Below are 20422 nucleotides of genomic sequence, written 5' to 3' on the forward strand. Positions count from 1 at the left end.
GAAATAAAGAAATTAAAGCTATCATCTGCTTGCAATACTTCTAACATGTGCTAAGTAACAGATACATTTTTGGGGATGACAGTGTTGGCAGTAGACCAAACTATTTTAAAAAAAAGCCACATTTAGAACGCTGATCAGATAAAACTGCATGGCGCGGGACAGAGGAGACCTGGTTTCTATTCTTGTCTCTACTGCAGTTAGCTGGATGACTTTACACAAATAATACACCCCTGCTTCAGGTTCTCCATAATGGCAGTATCTCCTTTCACTAAAAGTACCAACACAGGAGATGAACAGCTCTACAAACGAAAAGTGTAATTATTTTCCCCGTAACTTAATTTTATTGTTATTGCACAAGATGGCTAAACAGAGGGAGAGAGAAGTTAAGACGCTTGCTCAAGAGCAGAACACCTCTCATACTTTCAGAAGAATTCAGTTATAAACAGTACCAAAAAACCCGCAAACCCTTTGCTATTTAAAAAAAAAAAAAAACCGAGGGGAAGAAGAAAAAAAGCTCTCTGAGAAGACTGCACAAGAAATCATCTTTGATAAATCTTAGTCATATTTGTACTGCAGCATTATAAACGCTACTCAGGCATTTTAACGATGAGAATGGCCAACCAGCACAAGGTACACAATGCTACTGACCAGCAGGTAGGAGAGCTATGTGGTACTGTCTCTGAATACGTTGAACTATTTCACTTCAATATTTTTTCTTTAAGCTTGCATATTATTTTGAATTGTTTGTATTGAAACTAACTTAAATGACACAGGTAATCCTTAAAACTTACCTACAGCAAGTAATCTTACTGCTGGTTTTATGTTTAGAGACTGACTTCTGTTCAGGAGACCACAAGCCTTGATTGAAGCAAACAAAAAACCAAAGTAAATTACAAGTAAACATTTACCAGTGTTCAATTAGAAACTAATACTGTCAGAAAACTCAGTTGGGACTTCAGAGGCATCAAAGTCTCATCCACCACTAGAAGGACATTTAAATACATATTATTTATCAGTAAATGGGGAAAAAAATATCCATCTTAATAACAGAGAGGATGTCTCTGCAAAAAATCATAGTAACAAGGTAGTACATTTTATCCTGTGGCACCTCACTACGCAGTCCTTTCCAACTGAGTTTAAGTGATTTAAGTAAGTATCTGACGTTATTTAAATTTAGGTAGCTTTGTATCTCATCTCTTCTGGATATAAAGAGCTGTACCTACCTGTAGTTAGCTGAGCTGTACAACTTTAACAGAATTTACTGGCTTAATGGAAAAGTGAGAGGAAGAAGCCATACCAAAATCGCTGGAAGAGCAGGATGCCAACTGATGAGTAAGAGGGTTGTAGGAAACACACTGTATTGAGTCATTATGCCTAGAATGAAGTTACAATCATATATCAATAAATCATTCTTAAATGCCCCCTTTTCTGACTTTCAGCAAGATAGCTGAAAGGTTTGCCAGATGCCAGAAATAATTCAATTGGTCTATATTACATCAAATTAATCTGCAATTACTATAAACTAAATTGGTAATAAACCTTAAAAAACCTGTCTCTAAGTGGCAGGATTCACTGTATTTCATCAAGATTAGCTAAAAACATACATAGATGGTGGTTTGTGAAATATGATCAAAGGTTATATCCAAATTCTAAAACAAGTACACTTGGGTATGTTCCTAGTAGTACACTAGCTTGGGCATACTAAATAGTAATAAATGTACACACACATTCAGAAACAGAATTTGAAGATGTAGCGTAAGAGGGATGACATGAAAACAAAGCCAGAAGAAAGATGGAACTATACCAAAAGTACCAAACCGTATATTTAATTTGGTCTTTGAACCAGAATTCTATTAATTTTGTTTATTATACAAGATCAGAGTCATATTGTTTCGTTTTATTTCGATCTATACAGTTTCCCCTGTTCTCTGCCAGCCCTCTAAATTCAGAGATTTATCTAGACTTCCCACCCCTTTTTATGCCTTTAATTGCTTTCCTGCCTCATTCGACTGTTCTTTTCCTCTTCCCTCTCCTATTACCCACTCAGTGGCATTTTCTCTGACCTTAGTCAACTGTTCCAAATCTAAGGGCACGAACTCTTTGACAGCAGAAGTGCATAATCAAAGTCAGCTTTTGAGAGGCACAGCACTGAAGGCATCACTTACGTGTATTTCAGAATTCCTTCTAACTTTGAAGTCCAAATTATCACACTTTTATCAGCAGAGCCAGATGCAAAACGTTTGCCTAGGAATTAGATATAATTTAAATCCCACACATACAAGAATCTCTTTCACTCCAAATACTCAAAGACAGAGCAAGAAGTTCTTGAACTTGACAAGGCTCAAGTAATAAAGGGCCGAATGCTGCAAGTGTCTTGGTGTGACTGCGCTTCTCCAACTATGTGAAACTCCGATGACTTTATTTTGTTACTGCCACAGAGCGTGCCTCATTAAAGGCCAGCAATGCACGCAAGCAGCCAGTCTTTGCAACACTGTCAGTCACAAGTTGGAGATTTATGTTAACAGTGTCAAGGGAAAAATTGTACATTTTCACAGGTATCACCTGTAACTTAAAAAATAGTATTTGAGAGGAAGTCGTCTGAGTCCACAGACAGTAAGTCCCCACAGAATGAGAATCAGAGGCAATGAAAGAATCGGAAGCCAAATAAGGTCTGTAGCAAGCAAGGTAACGTGTGAAGGATCAGGCGATCGGGAAGCTTTGGGATAGAGGAACTATGGGAATACAAACCAGAGGCAGTACTAGAAAGAAGGATCTCTGGGGTAAGCCTTCTCCTCACATCACCCCACAAATATACACTTAGCCATCACTGAAGTAGAAGGGGAGGGGAAGTGGGGACTACAGTTCCCAGACTAACAGGTAGCTTTACATGTAAAAATAGGGTACTTCTGCACGTAGCATTTATATGGCAGCTCAAACTCTCGATTAAAGAGCACACAAAACACCAGCACTCATGTACATGTTCAAAATACTGCTACAGAAACAACCTCGATTTGTCTACTTATCAATTGGCAATAAGAAATGGAAGACATGCACTTTACAAACCAGACTAACAAAGCCCCTCAAAGTGATATTTACCATCTTTAGCGTAAGCCACACAGTATACGGTGTCCTTATGTCCTTTCAAAGGCTGAATTAAGGTTCCATCAGAAGTATCATATACCTATTTAAACAGAAGGGAACAAAACACAAACATACAAACAAAAAAATATACACCAAAAAAATCTTTCAGTGAGGACTAGCATATAAAATTATCAAAGGTCAACAACATTATACACTTTCTTCTGTGCTTGCTTTTTTGCATAGCATACAGTCCACGCAAAACAAAACATTTTAAAGCACGGAAGCAGCTTTCCTTAACATAATACTTCTCAGAATGAAAGAAGATGCAGTATTAGAAAATTACACGCACAAAAGAAATTTCCAAACAGCTCACTTAGCCAGCTTGTTTTATTTCTTTCCCTGCATTAGATATTTAAACGTAATAAATTACTGGAAAGGACCATCATCAAGTATACCATTCTGCGAGCACTGAAAACAATAAAGCTTGCCGTCCTGCAGTTCTAGACTATATCTCTGTAATTGTGCCAGCCACCCAGCCACCCCTGCAGCTGCTACACCTGCCCCATCTGAAAGCTTCGCAGGAACCCTGAGAAGCACCGTCCAGAGCTGCTCTTGCTGATAGGTTAGCAGCAGGCGAGCAGATCCAGGGAACCGCAGAAAGCTCGAGTTGAAGCTTCTCACAAAGCAGGGACATCAGTTTGAGTTTCTTGCCCCTTTTCAGATATTTGCATGAAACTTGTAACAATGCAGCATCTGTATACCATGCCATTGTGCCAAGCCACCGGGTGAGGTAGGAGAGGATGAGATGACAAAAGTAACTTAAATCTCCTTACTTGTGGAAACGGAGCTTAAAACTTGGTAAGAAACATTAAAAAGCTTCAAAACACTTTACAGTTAGCCTGCATTAGTATGTATATAGGTATGAGGCTGGACTACTAGAGATAAGAGGATTTTTGACAGGTTACATTCATAAGTTAATGTGAAAGAAATCATATTTGTACAGCTGTAACTGCAAGAGCAAAAAAAGTTTCCCTACCAGCAGCCTATTTCCAGCAGCAATTATCAACTGAGTCCCATCCGGTTTGAATGCAAGATCATAAATACTAAAGAAAAAAGGAAAAAAAAATAACCCAAGAAACCCCCATATTAGCAGGCAGAAAATATATGTCCTTTAACATCCAAGATGCCACATAACAAAAACTGCAATTGCACACCTAAGAGTACCTCTGATTCCTGACAAAGTTCCCCAACCAAGAACCACCCTCTACAACCGCAACTGCCTCCCCGCGCTCGGGAAGCCCAAGCACTGGGCACCATCCAGGCCTCAACACTCAGATGGGAGGGTGGAAGAAGCCTGCAGCCGTACCTTGGGAGGCAGAACCACAGGTACAGACGCAGGCTGCTGCCTTTGGCTAAACAGAAAGCAAAAAAAACCCCAACCCCAAACCAACCCCCGGAAAGGCTTTTTGGTACTGGATCACCAGTATCGGCCCAGAGGCCGTGGGAATCCAGCTGCTCCTGCCCGCAGCCGCCTGCCAGGGGGAAGACCAGCCGGCTGCAGAAAGCACACTCGGACCAGGGCTCCCGTGGCCTATGTGCCCCACGGCGGTGGCGGGGCAGAGCCCGGGACGGTGCCGGCGAGCGCAGCAGGGACTGAACGAGCCGCCCCGGGGAGGCGCCGCCGCCGTGCCCGGTACCGCTCCCCGGGCTGCCCCGGTGGCCAGGCCGCGGCCCCCCGGCCTGCTCCCGACCCACAGCCCTACCGCCGGGGCACCCCCGGGCACCTCGCTGTGGAGCAGGCCGTAGCGGCCCAGCTCTCCCCCAGGCCCGCTCACCACTGCTCAGCCTTGTCACGCCAGGTGAGTGCGGCCCGCATGAGCCGAGCCGAGCCGAGCCGAGCCGAGCCGAGCCGAGCCGAGCCGAGCCGAGCCGAGCTCGCCTTAGTGCCGCTGCCGACTGCTATGTTTACACCCGCCCGGCGGGCGCCACGGGTAACGCGCATGCGCATGGGACACACCGGCCCGCCGCCACGGCAGGGGGCGCCCGCCATCGCGGCCGCGATGCGCTTGCGCAGGACAGGACGCGGGAGCGGCGACGGGACGCGCACATACGGGGGGCGAGGCCGTAGGGCGTCACGTGATCGAAAGGCGCGGGATGGCGGCGCTGGAAGCAACAGCAGCAGCAGCGGCGGGCGGGTAGGCAGGCAGGGGTGAAGCGCAGGGCTCGTCGGTGGGGCGGCACAGCGGCGGGATGGCGGCACACGACGCCCGCGTGGCGGTGGCCGTGAGGCGGGCAGTGGCGGGCCCGAGGCCGGTGCGGCCCCCGGGGCTGTGTGGGGGTCCGGCGTGGGCCCGCCGCGCCCCGGAGCCTCCTCCCTTCCCCCCCCCCGCCCCCCGGCTCGGAGCGGGGCCCTACCTGGGCGTCTCTTTCCCCGTGCAGCCTCCCGGGCGGCAGCCGAGACGAGGCGGCGGTGCAGGCGGCGGAGCGTCCCGGCCCCAGCGGCGGGGGCACCGGCGCCGCGGCGGAGAGGGAGCTTGCGAGGAAAGCGGCCGCGGCCGGGCCCGGCGGCTGGCAGAAGCTGACCAGGCAGAGGCAGTCGGGCAGGACGGCCGGGAGGATCGATGTGTACTTTGTCAGGTGAGGCCGGGGCGCAACGGAGCCCGCGGCCTGGCTCCGGGGAGCCCTTGGCAAGGCGCTGTCCCGCCCCGGTCGTGCAGGGCACTCGGGGGCGTGTGTGTGTGTGTGTGTGTAGGGCACTCGGGGGCGTGTGTGTGTGTGTAGGGCACTCGGGGGCGTGTGTGTGTGTGTAGGGCACTCGGGGGCGTGTGTGTGTGTGTAGGGCACTCGGAGGCGTGCGTGTGGGGGGGTGTGTAGGGCACTCGGGGGCGTGCGTGTGTGGGGGGGTGTGTAGGGCACTCGGGGGCGTGCGTGTGTGTGTGTGTGTAGGGCACTCGGGGGCGTGCGTGTGTGGGGGGGGGTGTGTGGGGGGGTGTAGGGCACTCGGGGGCGTGCGTGTGTGTGGGGGGGGGGGTGTGGGGGGGTGTAGGGCACTCGGGGGCGTGCGTGTGTGTGGGGGGGGTGTAGGGCACTCGGCGTGCGTGTGTGTGTGGGGGGTGTGTGTGGGGGTGTAGGGCACTCGGGGGCGTGCGTGTGTGTGTGGGGGGGGGGTGTAGGGCACTCGGGCGCGTGTGTGTGTGGGGGGGGGGTGTAGGGCACTCGGGCGCGTGTGTGTGTGGGGGGGGGGTGTAGGGCACTCGGGCGCGCGTGTGTGTGTGGGGGGGGTGTAGGGCACTTGGGCGCGTGCGTGTGTGTGTGTGGGGGGGGGTGTAGGGCACTCGCGTGTGTGTGTGTGCACGCCACACACGGGCTTCGTGAGATGGAGCGCGTAACACGTAGGGTTATCCGTAAACTCTTTGCGTAAACCTGTTTTGGTTAAGTCTAGACATCACCCTGTCAACTATTTTTGTTATTGATGCTAGAGCAGTTTTTTAAGCGGAGAGCGAGAGAATGGAGAAGTCATCACTAATTTACTTTTCTTTCATACCACAGTCCTGAAGGAAATAAGCTAAGATCGAAAAGTGCACTTGTGGAATATTTTCGGAAAACTGGGGAGACGACGCTGAAAGCAGAAGATTTTGATTTTACAGCTCCTTATCAGAGGAGAACCCGTGTGAGGGTGAAAAGATACAGCACAAAAGCTGTGGGAACTGTTTTAGAGAATGAGGATTGTCACGGTCAAGTGCAAGGCCTCAGTATACCAAATGGTGAAGAGGACAGAATTCAGAACATTCAGATGGGAAATGGACACCTGGAAGATGTTACATCCACTCTGGAAAGTGAAGATTTGACCATGAAAGGCATAAAACCAGAGGACTGTTTGAAAACCAAAAAAAAAGCGGCAGGTGGAAAAAGTATTCAGAATAAGAAAACTGGAAAGAGCTCAGAAAAGAGGAATCGAGATAATACCCAACACAAAAGACAGAGAGCAGCATGTAACAAAGAGGAAACCGAGTGCATTCAAATCAAGAAATTCTGTAGAAAGAGACGCAAGCGTGTCGCTGATAGTCGGGGCCTGGATGATCAGAATGCAGACCCTATGGACGCAGGAAAGACTCTGTTAAGAATTTCCAGGTCACGGTCAGACATGCAGCTAACCTCCGTGACGACTCACTCGCAAAGGGAATTGGAGAGTCCAGCAGAGGAGGAATGTGTGGAGACAGGTTCTGATGACACGTCTTCTGCAAAATCTGAGGAGAAAACGGATGGATTGAAAATGGGGAAAGAGACAGATCGAGGGAATCCAGGTAACCAGGATATTAAATCTGACACTGAAACAGATGCTAACGTCTTGCAGCTGTGTGACAAGAAAAGCTTCACAGCAGTTAAAATGCCACCAGGTATATGTGTGGGTTTGAGCAGAATATTATCCTAACGTTCTGCCAGGGGCTCTCCTGACTATATGAGCAGAGTATTCTGTTTCAGGTCAAGCTGCTTTGACATCTGAATCTGTCTCATTTCTTGGCCCAACAGCGTTTAACTTAATATAGATTTATTCACAACGGTAACTTATTCTACCGGTCTCTTTAGCTGTATAGTATAATATAATAATTACCTTCGCTGCACTAATTCTTAATGTTGTTGCACAGTTGGTCAGTTTGATTCATAAAAAAGGCTAGTTTTAGGTTGTTTCATGTGCTAGAGTGCGTGGACAACATTTAATCCTTGGTTGTAGTTTGAGCCTGTTTCCTCAGACTGTGGCAAAGTAGCGGTTTGTCTTCCGAAGATTTTTTTTTTTTTCTTAGAGTTGAAATACAGAGGAGTACTGGAGTGAATCTAAAGCACATTTATGTTCTGTACCCCTACAAGAAATCCTGGTGTTTCCATCACAACGTAAAGTGGAAATGGTGCGTGAAACATGACACCAAAATACTTGGGGTTTTTGTTTTTAATGCTAAAGTATTATTTTTTTACAGAAGAGTCTATCCCACGAACACAAGTGGATAGGAGGAAAACAAGTCCGTATTTTTCAAGTAAATACAGTAAAGAAGGTATAATATTCTTTAGGGAAATAAATCTTTTTCAAGGGGGGGGACGAACAGGATGGCTCGAGATCGAGTGATGTTACAGAAAATTTTTTCCAGTTTTAGGTTGGCCATGCTTAGGTGGCATCGGAGAGCTTGGCTTACTGCACTAGTGCTGATCTTGTCCCATTTTAAACCTCAGTGGTTTGTGTCTTGCAAACAACCGTTAAGGCTGTATCGAATGCCTCGGCAGCTGTGAGGTGGTGGGGTGAGGGGGCTGTGGGGGAGTTCTCAGAGCGCTGAGGTGTTTCCCCTCTCAGGGGAAACCCTGTACCCTGTGCCTGCTGCTCTGCACTTGGATGGGAGCGTGGCGGTAGCTGGGGCAGGCCTCTCTCCTTGGAAAACGTGTCACATGGAGCACGGGGGCATGGCACGGGCAGCCTTGACTCTTACTGCAGTCTGTGCCAGGGGACACGTAGTCCCTTCCAGTTCTGTAAAATTAATATCTGAATTGCTATGGCTCCATCCACATGTAGTGCCCCCACAAAGATGAATCTGCTTCAAAAGGTCTTCATTTTTTAAAAATTATTTTCCTTTAAGTCTATCCTTTACTGCCCACTAAATTTTCCTGTATTGCCTCTGTGTACAGCTCCTAGCCCACCCAGAAGGAAGGCCTTCAGAAAATGGACTCCTCCGCGTTCTCCTTTTAATTTGGTCCAAGAAACACTTTTCCACGATCCATGGAAACTTCTCATTGCAACCATATTTCTCAATAAAACATCAGGTAAATAGACTAATACAATGTCATGTTGTGTAAATGTTGGGTTGGTGGTATAGGGTCAGAGCAGCTGCCATTTTTTAATGCCATTAATGAAAGAATAAATTATATTAACTTGTGTCAGTGTGAAAAAAAACCAGCTTAAATTTGTAACTCTTGCCTCAGAAAAAGCTCGCTTCAGAAAACACATAAAAAAAGAGAATTGCCTGCACAGCCTTTTGTTCATGATGATTTTTGTCATTAGGTAAAATGGCAATTCCTGTGCTCTGGGAGTTCCTTAAGAAGTATCCTTCTCCTGAAATAACCAGGACTGCAGACTGGAAAGAAATGTCAGAGCTGCTCAAACCTCTCGGTCTCTACGAACTCAGAGCGAAAACTATCATCAAGTTCTCTGGTAGGTTTTCCTGAGTACGTCTGTGGAATGGTCTGAATTACACTGGCAGGACAAGCAGCATTATTTTCTTCTGTTTTGCAAGTGGTGGTTGGTTTTATGCAACTTTGGTATAAGTTGGTCGTACATATGCAAAGTTGTTGATCCTGCTGTCTTAGCTGAGAATGAAGTAATGTATACGTAATGAGTTCTGCAAGAGACCTTTGTCCGGGAGATGACTTTGAGTGAAAAAAGATCCAAACGCCTGCAAGGCTTGATTCACTGTTTTGCAGCGCTATGGTAAGGTGGCTCTGCTCTGTTTTTCATCAGGTGACCTCCAGAAGGCCCTTCCAGATGGATTTTTTTCTATGATTCTGGTATTTTCTATACTTAGAATAAAAGTATTCCTCTGTGGCTTCTGAGGAGAGACATTTAATTAAAACTCACCCACAGCGATTTGTTTAAAAGGTGTTTAAGATATACCCCATAAGGATTCATTGTCTACTTTCACCATGAAATAGCTAAAGCTTGCATTTTTCACTTAAATTTTTCCAAAGTGGAGACGTGTTACAATAGCAGAGAATTGAGATTTTTGTCCAGCGTTGCTTTCTGTGACCTGCCTGCCCACAGGCAGTGAAGTCCACGACTGTCCGTTGCAGATGAGTACCTGAGCAAGCAGTGGAAGTACCCCATCGAGCTGCACGGGATCGGGAAGTACGGGAACGACTCCTACCGAATCTTCTGCGTCAACGAATGGAAGGAGGTGGGTGGTGCAGCCGTGCTGCTGGCAGCGGGGCTCTGTCCTCTGGCTTCGCTGGCCTTGTACCTAGGGACTCCTGGGATTAAAAAAAATTTTTATATCGTCAATAGGTTGAATTCCCAGAATGTACCTGTCGGGGTTTAACCCCAGTGGGTAACTGAGCACCAGGCAGCCGCTCACTCACCCCTCCCTCCCCAAGGGGATGAGGAGGAGAACAGAGGGGAAAAAAACTACTTCTGGGTTGAGATAAAGACCATTTAATAGGATAACAAAGGAGGGGAACAATAGTAATAGTAAGAGCAATAATAATAAATATAAAAACCAAGTGATGCACAAATGCAATTGTTCATCACATATGGAAGGAAAAAAACCCAACCTGATGCCCAGCCTGTTTCCCAGCAGCGATCCCGGCTCCTTCCCCAGCTCTGTCCGGAGCGTGATGCTCTGTGGCAGGGCATGTCCCTGCGACCAGCCTGGGTCAGCTCTCCCGGCTTCCTGCAGGGCCTGGGAGGCTCAAAAGGCCTTGACTTGGTGTAGGCACCACAACTACCCACGACAGCCCTTGCTCCCCGGTGCAGGGCCGCTTCCGAGGGACACGGCCTGGTTCAGGCTGACCGAGCGCCGCGGTCCTTGGCTTGCGCAGAGGCCCGCCTGCCACGGAGAGCCCCTCAGCCACGGGGGGAAACGCGTCGGGGTGTTGCGAGAGGAGGCGTCTGTAAGTGTCACGCGGTTCTGCTGTTGTAGGTACAGCCGCAGGACCACAAGTTAAACGTGTACCACGCGTGGCTGCGGGAGAACCAGGAGAGGCTGAGCATAGACTGACGGCAGCCGCCTCGTGCCCCGGCGCTGGCCATGCAGCGGGAGTCCCTGCAGCGCTGCCCTGACGCCACAGCTCTTCATGTGCGCGTGTGACGTGCCCGGCGCTGGCGGCGGCGTAATGGGACGGTCACGGTCACGGTCACGGTCACGGTCACGCTGGTCTTTTAATAAACGTATGGCAGGTTCGTGGCGCCGGCTGGCCCGGGGGCGGGGCATCGGCGCGGCCCGGGGGCGGGGCATCGGCGCGGCCCGGGGGCGGGGCATCGGCGCGGCCCGGGGGCGGGGCATCGGCGCGGCCCGGGGGCGGGGCATCGGCGCGGCCCGGGGGCGGGGCATCGGCGCGGCCCGGGGGCGGGGCATCGGCGCGGCCCGGGGGCGGGGCATCGGCGCGGCCCGGGGGCGGGGCATCGGCGCGGCCCGGGGGCGGGGCATCGGCGCGGCCCGGGGGCGGGGCATCGGCGCGGCCCGGGGGCGGGGCATCGGCGCGGCCCGGGGGCGGGGCATCGGCGCGGCCCGGGGGCGGGGCATCGGCGCGGCCGGCAGCATCGTTGTCCTGGCAACACTCGGCGGCGCCGCGGAAATGGCAGCCGGCGGGCAGGGGTGAAGGGTCAGGGGGCGGGGCAGGCCGTCCCCCCGGAGAAGCCGCCCCCCCCGCTCCCCCGCCCCCAGCCCCGCTCGGCACAGCAGCGTGCCCCAAAACCACCACCCGCCACCACCTGCCCGAGTCTGGGCCCACGGTTGTCGCCCACAGCGCCCACATGAGCAGCGAGGGCTGGGTCGATGTTGGGGCTCGGGCCGTTGCCTCAAGCGGCGTCATCCAAAGCGCAGATCCCCGAATCGCTGCTCCCGGTGGAAGGCAACAGGCTCTGCCCACCCAGCTCCCCAGCAGCATATTGGTTTTGTTCCACCGATGGCGCGAGCAGCTGCCCCCTCCTCCAGGGCGAGCTGGGCCCCCGACTCCTGCCACCCGCCTGCCTTGCAGCTGCCCCCGGAGGGAGGAGGCAGCCTCCGGGCTCCAGAAATCGCCTCTGGTGCAGAAGGTGACCCACAGAAGCTGGAGGCTTGGATCGAGGAGAGGAAGCAGCTCCGGTCTCAGCTGGAGAGCATTGCGGATGTAGAAAAATGGCTGATGGGAAAGCCTTCCCTTAGCGGCCAGGAGGAAAGAGTCTGGGGAAGAATAAAGGCGTGCAGAGCAGACAGGAGGGCTGAAAGCAAATCAGCCGTGACCCACAGCCTGGGCGTAAGTGTCTGTGGTGCTGTCCTGCCCTTGGGACCATTGCACTGCGTCTCCTGGGGCGCTGCTGCAGCCCCTGCTGTAGCCCCTGCCGGCGTGGTGCTTGTGGGTAACGGTGGTCTCGGGGCGTTGTCCACTCTTTTCCAGAGCTCACCACCAGCGCGCTGCCAGCCCTTGCAGGGAGGTCACCCTCCCCTTATTTGTTCACCGTACCCCCTGGCTCTCATCACGCTGCATAACCTCCTGCGCAAGCAGAAGCTGACGATGGCAGATGTGTTCAAGAGGGCTGGTATGGACAGGAGGAAGATCACGAGAGCAGACTTTATTCGCATCATCAAAGCGGTACGTAGGGATCTGAAAAGGAATGAACTGCCGCAGCTCTTGCTGTATTTTCCTGCGTGCAAGCCCAGAGTGGTTTCTGTGGAGCAGAGTGCTCTGAAGAGCACTTTCAGGTCTATTCAGAGGTGGTCTGATATTATAGTCCAAGGGAAACTATCTGCTCGAAACCCTGAGGGCTAGGAAGTTCAGTGTGGTAACAGCCGAGAGCTCTGCCGAGGGCCGCAGAGGTCCAGTAAAGTCCTTAATCTTTGATAAACCCGAGTGAACGTCACCAGGTTTTCTCTGTGCCATCCTTCCCTGCCAAAGCATCTGGAACAGCTGCCGAGTTTGCCCCTCCTAGCTCTGGGCCAGGCCTCGATGTTTTTGTGATGACTCTCTCGTTTTGATTTTGGCTGACAGACCAAAGTTCCCATCAGCAACAAGGACCTGGAGACGGTGATCATCTTCCTGGCTTCCTCAGCGAGGGGCGACTTCATAAGCAAGGACGATCTAGTTGAATGTCAAAGGCAGTGGCTGGAAATGATGGAAGGGCAATCCAGAGAGACCAGAACAGGTGAGAGGAAAGCACAGTGCTGGGAAAGCGGCTCCGCATCCTTACTGCCAGGAAACACCGAACTGCATCCCGAATACAGCTCCCTGAGACACCAACCTGTTGTAGCAGGGTGGATGGAAGGAGGCTTCTCTGGGGAAAAGCTGTAGAGTCCAGGAGGCGTGCAATACTGTAGTCACCCCAACCACGGGGGACAGGTTATCCAACCTCTTGGGTTTGGCTTAAAGCCTGAACCCTGAGGTTTAACATACTGCAAAGGATTTTGTTAGTTAGCGTTGATCATCCAGCTGATCAAAAGCTGGATGGTGGCAGCTGGAAAACACCGAGTCAGAAGGGGTTATCTTTTAAAACCTAGCCCAAACCTGAAGGCTCCTCACAGTGTCATCTTAAGCTGCAGTTGTCGGATCTGTGAGATACGAGGCATTTTGCTGCCATTGCATTGCACTAAGCGTTTTGCAGATTAAACAGACTTTGTAAGCCTGAAACACAGAACTGAACATGGAAGCAAAATGCTTTAGGTAAACTGCAAAACAGAGATGGGGCGGTCTGTGATATTTGTGTCTGGGTCAAAAGCTAATGGATGTTTTCATTCAAAGATCTGAGTCTGCTGGGAGTTCCAGTTTGTGTGAAATGCAAAAGCCCTTTGCCTTAAATGTTGATTAACCCTGATGTTTCTGCTAGTTTGTAACACAGTTTCTCTGGGCTATTTGTTTGTTTGTTTTTAATCTGTCAAGGTGTACAAGCTCAGTTCCATAAAACCACTTGCACAGCTGTCAGTTGTGTAACTTCTGCTGGGGGCAAAGCCCAAGAGATGAAGCCTCGTGCTCCTGCCAAGCCTGAAACACAGTTAACGCTGTTAGAAGTTCCCCCAGTCACCACTGAGCCAGAACGCAGATACCTAGGCTACGATGAAATGGAAGAGACTGGAAAACAGTTCAGAGACAGGAGGCGATGGAAGAAGGTATGGTGTACGTGGCAGGAAAACAAGCACGCCTGCACGCCTTGGTGCGTGTGGGGTGGTTTGGAGGGAACAGAACAGCGGGGAAGGCAGGGGCAGGGAGCTGTTGTGAATGTTGACCTCTTAGTAGTCCCTTCACCACGTGGGACTTGCAGCTGAGGTGTTACAGGCCCTCTAAAACAATTGGTTTAGCTTCTGAATGCTTTGGTGGGATTAACTTTTTTTATGGGTAAATAGCAAGAAAAAGGGGATGTTGAAACAATGTTTATGTCTGGGGATGGAGTCTTCCTGACCACGAGTTGACTTGCCTGCCAGACCGTGATTTGTCCCGCAAGATGCTGAGAAGCACTTTGTCCCATTCAGTTATAGGGTCAGTGCAAGATGATCAAATAAAAATATCACACTGATTAATTCACCCCAAAATGCTTTATCTGGAGCATCTTGGCAAGGGCACAGATGCACTTGCCCAGCAGTGCTAACAGGACCTGTCCTTTACTGGCAGAACAAGGACAGCCAGCTAGAACGGAAAGAAAAGTGTCGTCTGGTGAGGTCTGAGGGTGCAGCTGTTGATGAGCACTGCCTGCTGTCAACTGCAGACGGTGACGTGGGCACACTGGTGGACCGGTACCGCAGGGATTGCTTCGTGAGCTATCAGAAGAGCCTCAAGCTGTGCAGAGAACACAACAGTGGTCTCACGGAGCTAATGCTGCAAAAAGGTAAAGCGGAGACCAAAGGTGTGATGTAAATGTCATAAATCTGACGTGTTCGTGCCTCTTCCTGAGCTCAGACACACGGCTCATGCGGGAGGGACTGCCGATGAAGCGTGCTTGCAGCCCTGCGGGGCAATGGGAGGCTGCTGGTTAGGATCAGAGACAACCATTAGGGCTGGAGCAGAGCTGAGATAGCAAAGGGCGCTACGGCTCAGCGTCTGGGCACAGCAGTGTCCCGGTGCGATACCACGACTGGCTGGGAAGGAGCCTGGCAGCCAGGGTCCTGTCCCGTTGCCCCTGGGTTGGTAGCCAGCTTTGACCAAGAGTCCACATCATCAGGCAAGTTCGTGGTGATGTGGCAAGTCCAAGGTCAAGCTGGGAAGGCTGTCTGTGGGTCAGGGCCAGCGGGGTCCCTGGCCAGGCACGGACACGGCCGTGGCTGAGCTGGGGACCTCTACACCTACTGCGTGGCTCACTGGGACTGAAGGGTGACGGTTGTGCCGAGATGGGCTCCTGGGCCTGTGGGAAGGGCTGTGAAGTCCTATTAGCGCAGCTGGGGCCCTCAGCCACCTCCTGTGTGCTGTGGCTGTATCCCGTATCCCTTCCTGGCAGTGCCGCAGACTGAACAGACATGGCCTGGGCTGGGTGGGGAGAGGCCACCAGGGTCGGGCCTGGGGCAACAGAATTCAAGGGTTTTCTTGGGTAAATGCATTCGGTATCTTCTGTCCTCACCCCATTGCTGGGCACAGCGAAGCACAGCTGTTTTCTTTTCACTGTGCACTTTGCCAACAGCCCTGCTGCACCCGGGAGACAAGATCATCAAAGAGGGAGAAGACATAAGGCAGATCAGGCAGCCTGGAGGATCCTACACCTCAGCACGTGATCCTGCTCCGTCGCCTGCGAGCACATCCAGATCGAGAACTGTATCCAGAAAGCAGGCCAGAGAGGCGGAAAATAGGTTTGTTCGAAGAGGGTTTAGGATCTGCTCCTGCTGCCCTGTTGCGTGTCACTCAGTGCTCAGTCCCCACTGCATTGGAGTGGTACTGGGAGGTGCTGGGGTGAGACGTCAGGGTGCTGGAGGGAGCAGGCAGTGACAGCCAAGAGGCAGGGCCCCCCTTGGCTGCATGGCTGCTTCTGTGTTTCAGTGAAGTCTCCGGGCTGTGGTGGTGCCGGTGAGCAGTTTGTGGTGCCTGGCAGGAGCATTACGGTCCAGCTGGGTCTGGTTCTGTACCCTGCGCTTGCAGGGAGCTGCAGGGTGACAACTTTCTCTCCTAGGAAGGTCCTCCTCAGACTGACCCTGCACTGTCTGAAATCTACTCAGAGAATATTTATTCTTGCGGAAGAAAGACAATCCCAAAGAATCGAGCTTTACTGTCTGATCTTGGGTGGCCTTACTGCTGCAGCTGCGCTTCTCCTGTTACACCAAAAACACAGCATTTCGGTTGTTAAAGCTAACATCAGAACTCCTCGCGGCCGTTGGCATGGGTTGGGTTTTTTTTTCAGAAAGCAGTAAATCGCACTTTGAAACAAAAGCTCTGCTCAGGTCTGAAGTGACTGGGGCACCCATGTAGGAAGTGACACCTCTGTTCTGAGTTTACCCTGAACGTTACAGGGGTATGAGAATTGGTTCTCGGAGGCAAGCAGCATGATCCCACCTTCCTCCTACCAGGCCAGGGCTGCCAAAGCGGCAGAGAACTTTCTCTTTCCAAAAACTGAACAATCCAAACTTGTTTGTATTGGTGGACAAACTTTTAGAGGGGAAGAAATAGAGCAAAGTAGAGCACAACTTTCTCTGCTGTCTCAGTTCAAGAGTGTTTAGATACTGCAGTGATGGGCAATGTATCAACTCCTGAGATAACTTTGCATGTTGGCACTTCTAATGTAAATAATGTATAAAAATGACAAACGTACCCAGTTTATTCAGCAAATATTTGGATCTAACACAAGGCAAGCTGGATTAAAATTCTCTTCAAAAAAGGTCATTTGGCAGCCCAGTTTGAAAGGTTGGCAGGTTGAATATGCCATTGAGGAAATACTGGGGATCATCATCCCAGTCTGTTCAAACAAAACCATTTGTAACTCTGATCTTGACAGTATCAGAAAGGGTGCAGGTCTGGCAGGAGCATCCCAGCGCCTGGAAGCCCTGGCACCTGGTTCCCATCAGTCTCGCTTTTGCCACTCGTAGCAGCAGTGGTGAAACTCCTAGAATCTCACTTCTGTAAAACATAATATTATCTCTTTTTTTTTTTTTCCTAGGAAGTTTCAAAGAAATAAAATGCAAATGAAGCTTGCACACGTAAGCAAGTCAAATGACAATAACTTCTGGCCGGGTCATCTTCTGGACAGGATGCGCCTTTACCTACCCGAGGTGGAGCCCGGCGGGGCGCAGGCCCTGTTCAGCTGTGTCCGCGCAGCCAAGCCCCCGCTGCAGCTGACCGGGCAGGGAGGGAGCTCGACCCACGGCGATGCTGCCTTCAAAAGACTCGCTGCTTCTGGAGTCATTCTCGCAGCAGTGCGCGACGTGAGCGCGGCTTCGTGCTCCGTCAGTCAGCTCCTGGGACCTGGGCCCTGCTCAGGGGGAGAGCGAAGGTATCGGACCGTGTTAGCGGGGCAGGAGCTGCACGGGCACAAAATACACTTCTCAGCTGGGAGCTGCCCTGCTCCTCCCGTAACTGCCTGTGTGTGTTGTGAAAGGCAGCGCTCTCCGTGCTCCCCGGGCGTGAGCTCAGTAGTGCAAGCGCGTGTGCGGGGCGGGTGGCAGAGGGGGACGCGGCTCAGCCCCCACTGCCGGGCTCCGGCTCCTGCCCTTCCCTGGGCGCTCCAGCCCTGGCCCCGTCCCGCCGGGTGACGCGGGCGCTGACCCTAGCGGGGCTCTGCCTGTGCCCTCGGCCCCGGGAGAGAAGCAGAGCAGCGGGTTCAGGCTCTTGGGGAGCCTTGTCCTGCGACCGCAGCCGCCCCGGGGGCCTCACGGCCTCAGCCTGCGCTCTGGGTGGCTGACGGGTCCGGGCAGCCTGTCCCGGGCGTGGAACCTCGGCGTGGGGCGGGTCGGCTTGGGGTGGTGGAGCCTGGCGGCAGCCGCGGCCCAGAAGCGAGGGCGCCCGGCCCCGCCCGGCCCGGCGGTAGAACGGGGCTAAGGGCGGAGCTGGGGCCGTGCCCGGGCTGGGGCGGTACCGGGGCAGGGGCCGAGCCGCCAGGGGGCGCCCTCCCGCCCGGCGGGACTGGCGGAAGCGGTGCTCGCACCCACCCCACCCCACCCCCCCGGGCACAGTCTGGCGGAAGTGACCCGGGCAGGTCCTGGCAGCTTCGTACCGAACAGACGGCTCGGGACGGAGGGCAGCACCGATCCGTTCTCTCGGGACGTCCCCGCCGGACAGAGTCCGCCTGGCGCCACCTCCTGGCGGAGGCCCGGTGCCCCACGAGGGCCCAGTGCCCGCTCTGCGCAGCCGCGGCGCCGTAGGGGCCTGCCAGGACCGCCCGCGTATCCCATAAGCCCCTGCGCGCGGGGCCGCCTCCCTCTCTCGGCGGGGCCCGCGGCGGAAGGCGCCATCGCGCACCCGGTGAGTCCCATCCGCGTCCATCCGTCACGTTCCGGCCCCGGGGGCCGCTGGCACGGCACGGCCGCCCCCCGCGGGCGCGACCCCTTCGCTCCGCCGCCCTTTTCCGCGGGGAGCCGCGGGGCCGGGGCCTGCGCCTCCCTGGCGGCCTCGGGGCCGGGCGGGCCTCGGCGCGGACAGCGGCCGGGGGGGCTCCGCGGGGAAAAGCCGCGGCCGGGTAACGGGGTCTGCTCCGAGGCCGCGGCGTGGGCGGCCCCTGGCTGGCTGCGCGCTCCCAGCCGCGGAGCGGCACCGCGTGTGGGCTGGGGAGCGCCGCGGCCTGGCCCGGCCGCGCTCACGGTGCCGGCGCCCACAGGGCGATCGCGGGGCGGTGCAGGAGCGGGCCCAGGGCCGGGAGCGCGGACCGCGCTGCGCCTTTCCGTTCGGGCAGAGCCGCACCGGAGAGCGGAGCTAAACCCGACGCTTTCAGCGCTGGTGCTGCGGGGGGCCGCGCCGCCCGGTGGGGTCCTGGCCGGGGGCGGTTCCGCCTGAGCCTGCAGGTTTGTCTTGGGTGGGTCTGGTCACCTGCGGTCTCTGGGAACAGACCTCGAGTGCTGTCCGTCCTTCCGTCCGCGCTGGGGAAGCCTGGCTTTTCGGAGCTGGGAGGGCTCTTGAGCAGTTCGGGTAGGAGAACAGAGAGTGGGGAACGTAATGTTGCAAAAGTGGTCTGAGCAACGCGTGACCTCCCAGGATCGCATCTGGAGAGCTCCCAGTGCTCTTCCAGCTTCGGAGACGGGAGGGAGAGACACTGCAGATGAATACCCATTCCCTCGCTGGCCTCTGGAGTGGGCAGTGAGTGGAAGATAGTCTGCTACACGTGTTGTAGGTGGAATAACGTTTTGCCCTTGTGTTAGGTTTCCATTCTCATCCTGGTTCTGTTTGCCTTAGGCACCATGCCTGCCCTCAGACCTCTCGTGAAACCTAAGATCGTCAAGAAGAGGACCAAGAAGTTTATCCGCCATCAGTCTGATCGCTATGTCAAGATCAAGGTAAAAAATTGCTGGAAGTTCATTAGAAAATGAATTCTGGGGCAGTCGGACATGGTGGCCTTGAGGGCTGATGCTGAATTCAGGCCCAAAGGATCAGTATTGAAGCAGTGGGCCGTGCTGCAACAGCCTGGCACGGCGGGTTATGTTGGAGATTGGTTTTGGCTTGAGGCGGGTGTTTTCAGACTGATCTCGTTTCATAACTATTAAATATTTTCTGCATTTCTTCAGCGCAACTGGCGTAAACCGAGAGGTATTGATAACAGAGTTCGCAGGCGGTTCAAGGGCCAGATCCTGATGCCCAACATCGGCTATGGCAGCAATAAGAAGACAAAGCACATGCTGCCCACGGGCTTCAGGAAGTTCCTGGTCCACAATGTCAAAGAGCTGGAGGTGCTCATGATGAGCAACAAGTAAGTCTGCAGGGCCTGCGTGCTTCCTCTGGCGCCAGCAGCTCTGCCGCCTGCGCCGGGGCTGCGTGCTGCCGGTGCCTCGCGGCGCTGGGTCGGCAGGCGAAAAGGCAGTGCGGTCGTGGTGAGACATAGGCAGGAGACCAGGGAAGTTCTTGCTTTTAAGAGCACGAGAGTTGTCTCTGTTTCCTTAGTGTTGCTGGTGGGAGGACACAGAGGGTGTCCTGGGGCTGGCAGAAATATGACATTGTGGTGGTGGTAATTGGTGCTGCACCTATGTTGCCGACAGAAGCGATCAGAACTGCGGCTTCCTATCTGTTCAGACACACACCTAAACCTTCTTGTAGATTTTCTCTTTCAAAGCAAAGTAGTAAGAGTCATAATTGACACCATTAAAAACTACCTCTCACTGACCTCATCTGTGTGAAGAGAAGCAAAGGGTTGAGTTGTTGTGGGGCGAGCTCCTGCGTCAAGCCAGAGGGTCACGCGTGGCCGAGGGATGGGAGCCGTGTGGTTCCGCTGCGTGGGGACAGCTCGGGAGCGCTGTGCCTTGGCTGCCGCCAGCCTGACGCGCTGTCTGTTTCCGACAGGTCATACTGCGCAGAGATCGCTCACAATGTGTCTTCCAAGAACCGGAAGATAATTGTGGAGAGAGCCGCTCAGCTCGCCATCAAGATCACCAATCCCAACGCCAGACTGCGCAGCGAGGAGAATGAATAAACCGGCTCCTGCAGCCACGATGTATTTAATAAAGTGTAAAACCAAACGCGGGTGGGTGTTTTGAATGGCTGAAGGGGGAGATGTTGGGTTGGG

The 20422-nt window shown here is 53.1% G+C and overlaps 4 protein-coding genes and 1 non-coding gene across 10 annotated transcripts in view; 4 read left to right on the plus strand and 1 right to left on the minus strand.

Moving 5' to 3' along the window:
- Positions 1-5055, minus strand: part of IFT122 (intraflagellar transport 122) — a 33467-nt gene extending 28412 nt beyond the window's left edge. For 2 of the 4 annotated variants that reach the window (XM_054838112.1, XM_054838111.1), the window contains exons 1-6: positions 4917-5010; positions 4118-4184; positions 3097-3181; positions 2166-2244; positions 1298-1374; positions 792-858 (exon numbers count right to left, since the gene is read on the minus strand). In XM_054838112.1, the coding sequence (XP_054694087.1) occupies positions 792-858; positions 1298-1374; positions 2166-2244; positions 3097-3181; positions 4118-4184; positions 4917-4957 (416 nt within the window). In that variant the 5' untranslated portion in view covers positions 4958-5010. Of the gene's footprint in view, positions 1-791; positions 859-1297; positions 1375-2165; positions 2245-3096; positions 3182-4117; positions 4185-4916 lie in introns of those variants that run through there. The other 2 variants (XM_054838110.1, XM_054838113.1) reach the window with 2 other exon arrangements.
- Positions 5056-5150: 95 nt separating this feature from the next.
- On the plus strand, positions 5151-10961 carry MBD4 (methyl-CpG binding domain 4, DNA glycosylase). 3 transcript variants are annotated; one of them, XM_054837768.1, is made up of 8 exons: positions 5151-5276; positions 5521-5718; positions 6631-7385; positions 8055-8129; positions 8752-8886; positions 9125-9274; positions 9910-10013; positions 10755-10961. In XM_054837768.1, the coding sequence occupies exons 1-8, from the start codon at positions 5236-5238 to the stop codon at positions 10830-10832; spliced, it is 1536 nt and encodes a 511-aa protein (XP_054693743.1). In that variant the 5' UTR covers positions 5151-5235; the 3' UTR covers positions 10833-10961. The 3 variants fall into 3 exon arrangements, with proteins under 3 accessions (XP_054693743.1, XP_054693744.1, XP_054693745.1); XM_054837769.1 differs by having other exon boundaries at positions 8055-8111; XM_054837770.1 differs by lacking the exon at positions 8055-8129.
- Positions 10962-11436: 475 nt separating this feature from the next.
- Positions 11437-17468, plus strand: EFCAB12 (EF-hand calcium binding domain 12). The gene is made up of 7 exons (XM_054838683.1): positions 11437-12069; positions 12211-12405; positions 12802-12955; positions 13687-13913; positions 14413-14626; positions 15413-15578; positions 16877-17468. Exons 1-7 carry the CDS (start codon positions 11740-11742, stop codon positions 17466-17468), a joined length of 1878 nt encoding a protein of 625 aa, XP_054694658.1. The 5' UTR covers positions 11437-11739.
- Positions 17469-18030: 562 nt separating this feature from the next.
- On the plus strand, positions 18031-20375 carry RPL32 (ribosomal protein L32). Its single transcript, XM_054837773.1, has 4 exons — positions 18031-18177; positions 19102-19202; positions 19431-19612; positions 20200-20375. The coding sequence occupies exons 2-4, from the start codon at positions 19107-19109 to the stop codon at positions 20327-20329; spliced, it is 408 nt and encodes a 135-aa protein (XP_054693748.1). The 5' UTR covers positions 18031-18177; positions 19102-19106; the 3' UTR covers positions 20330-20375.
- Positions 18894-19032, plus strand: LOC129211584 (small nucleolar RNA SNORA7). Its single transcript, XR_008578880.1, has one exon. It is a non-coding gene; the product is annotated as a small nucleolar RNA SNORA7 (small nucleolar RNA).
- Positions 20376-20422: the final 47 nt, after the last annotated feature.

This window comes from Grus americana, chromosome 11 (assembly GCF_028858705.1).
Source record: "Grus americana isolate bGruAme1 chromosome 11, bGruAme1.mat, whole genome shotgun sequence".
In the NCBI taxonomy this organism is placed as follows: domain Eukaryota; kingdom Metazoa; phylum Chordata; class Aves; order Gruiformes; family Gruidae; genus Grus; species Grus americana.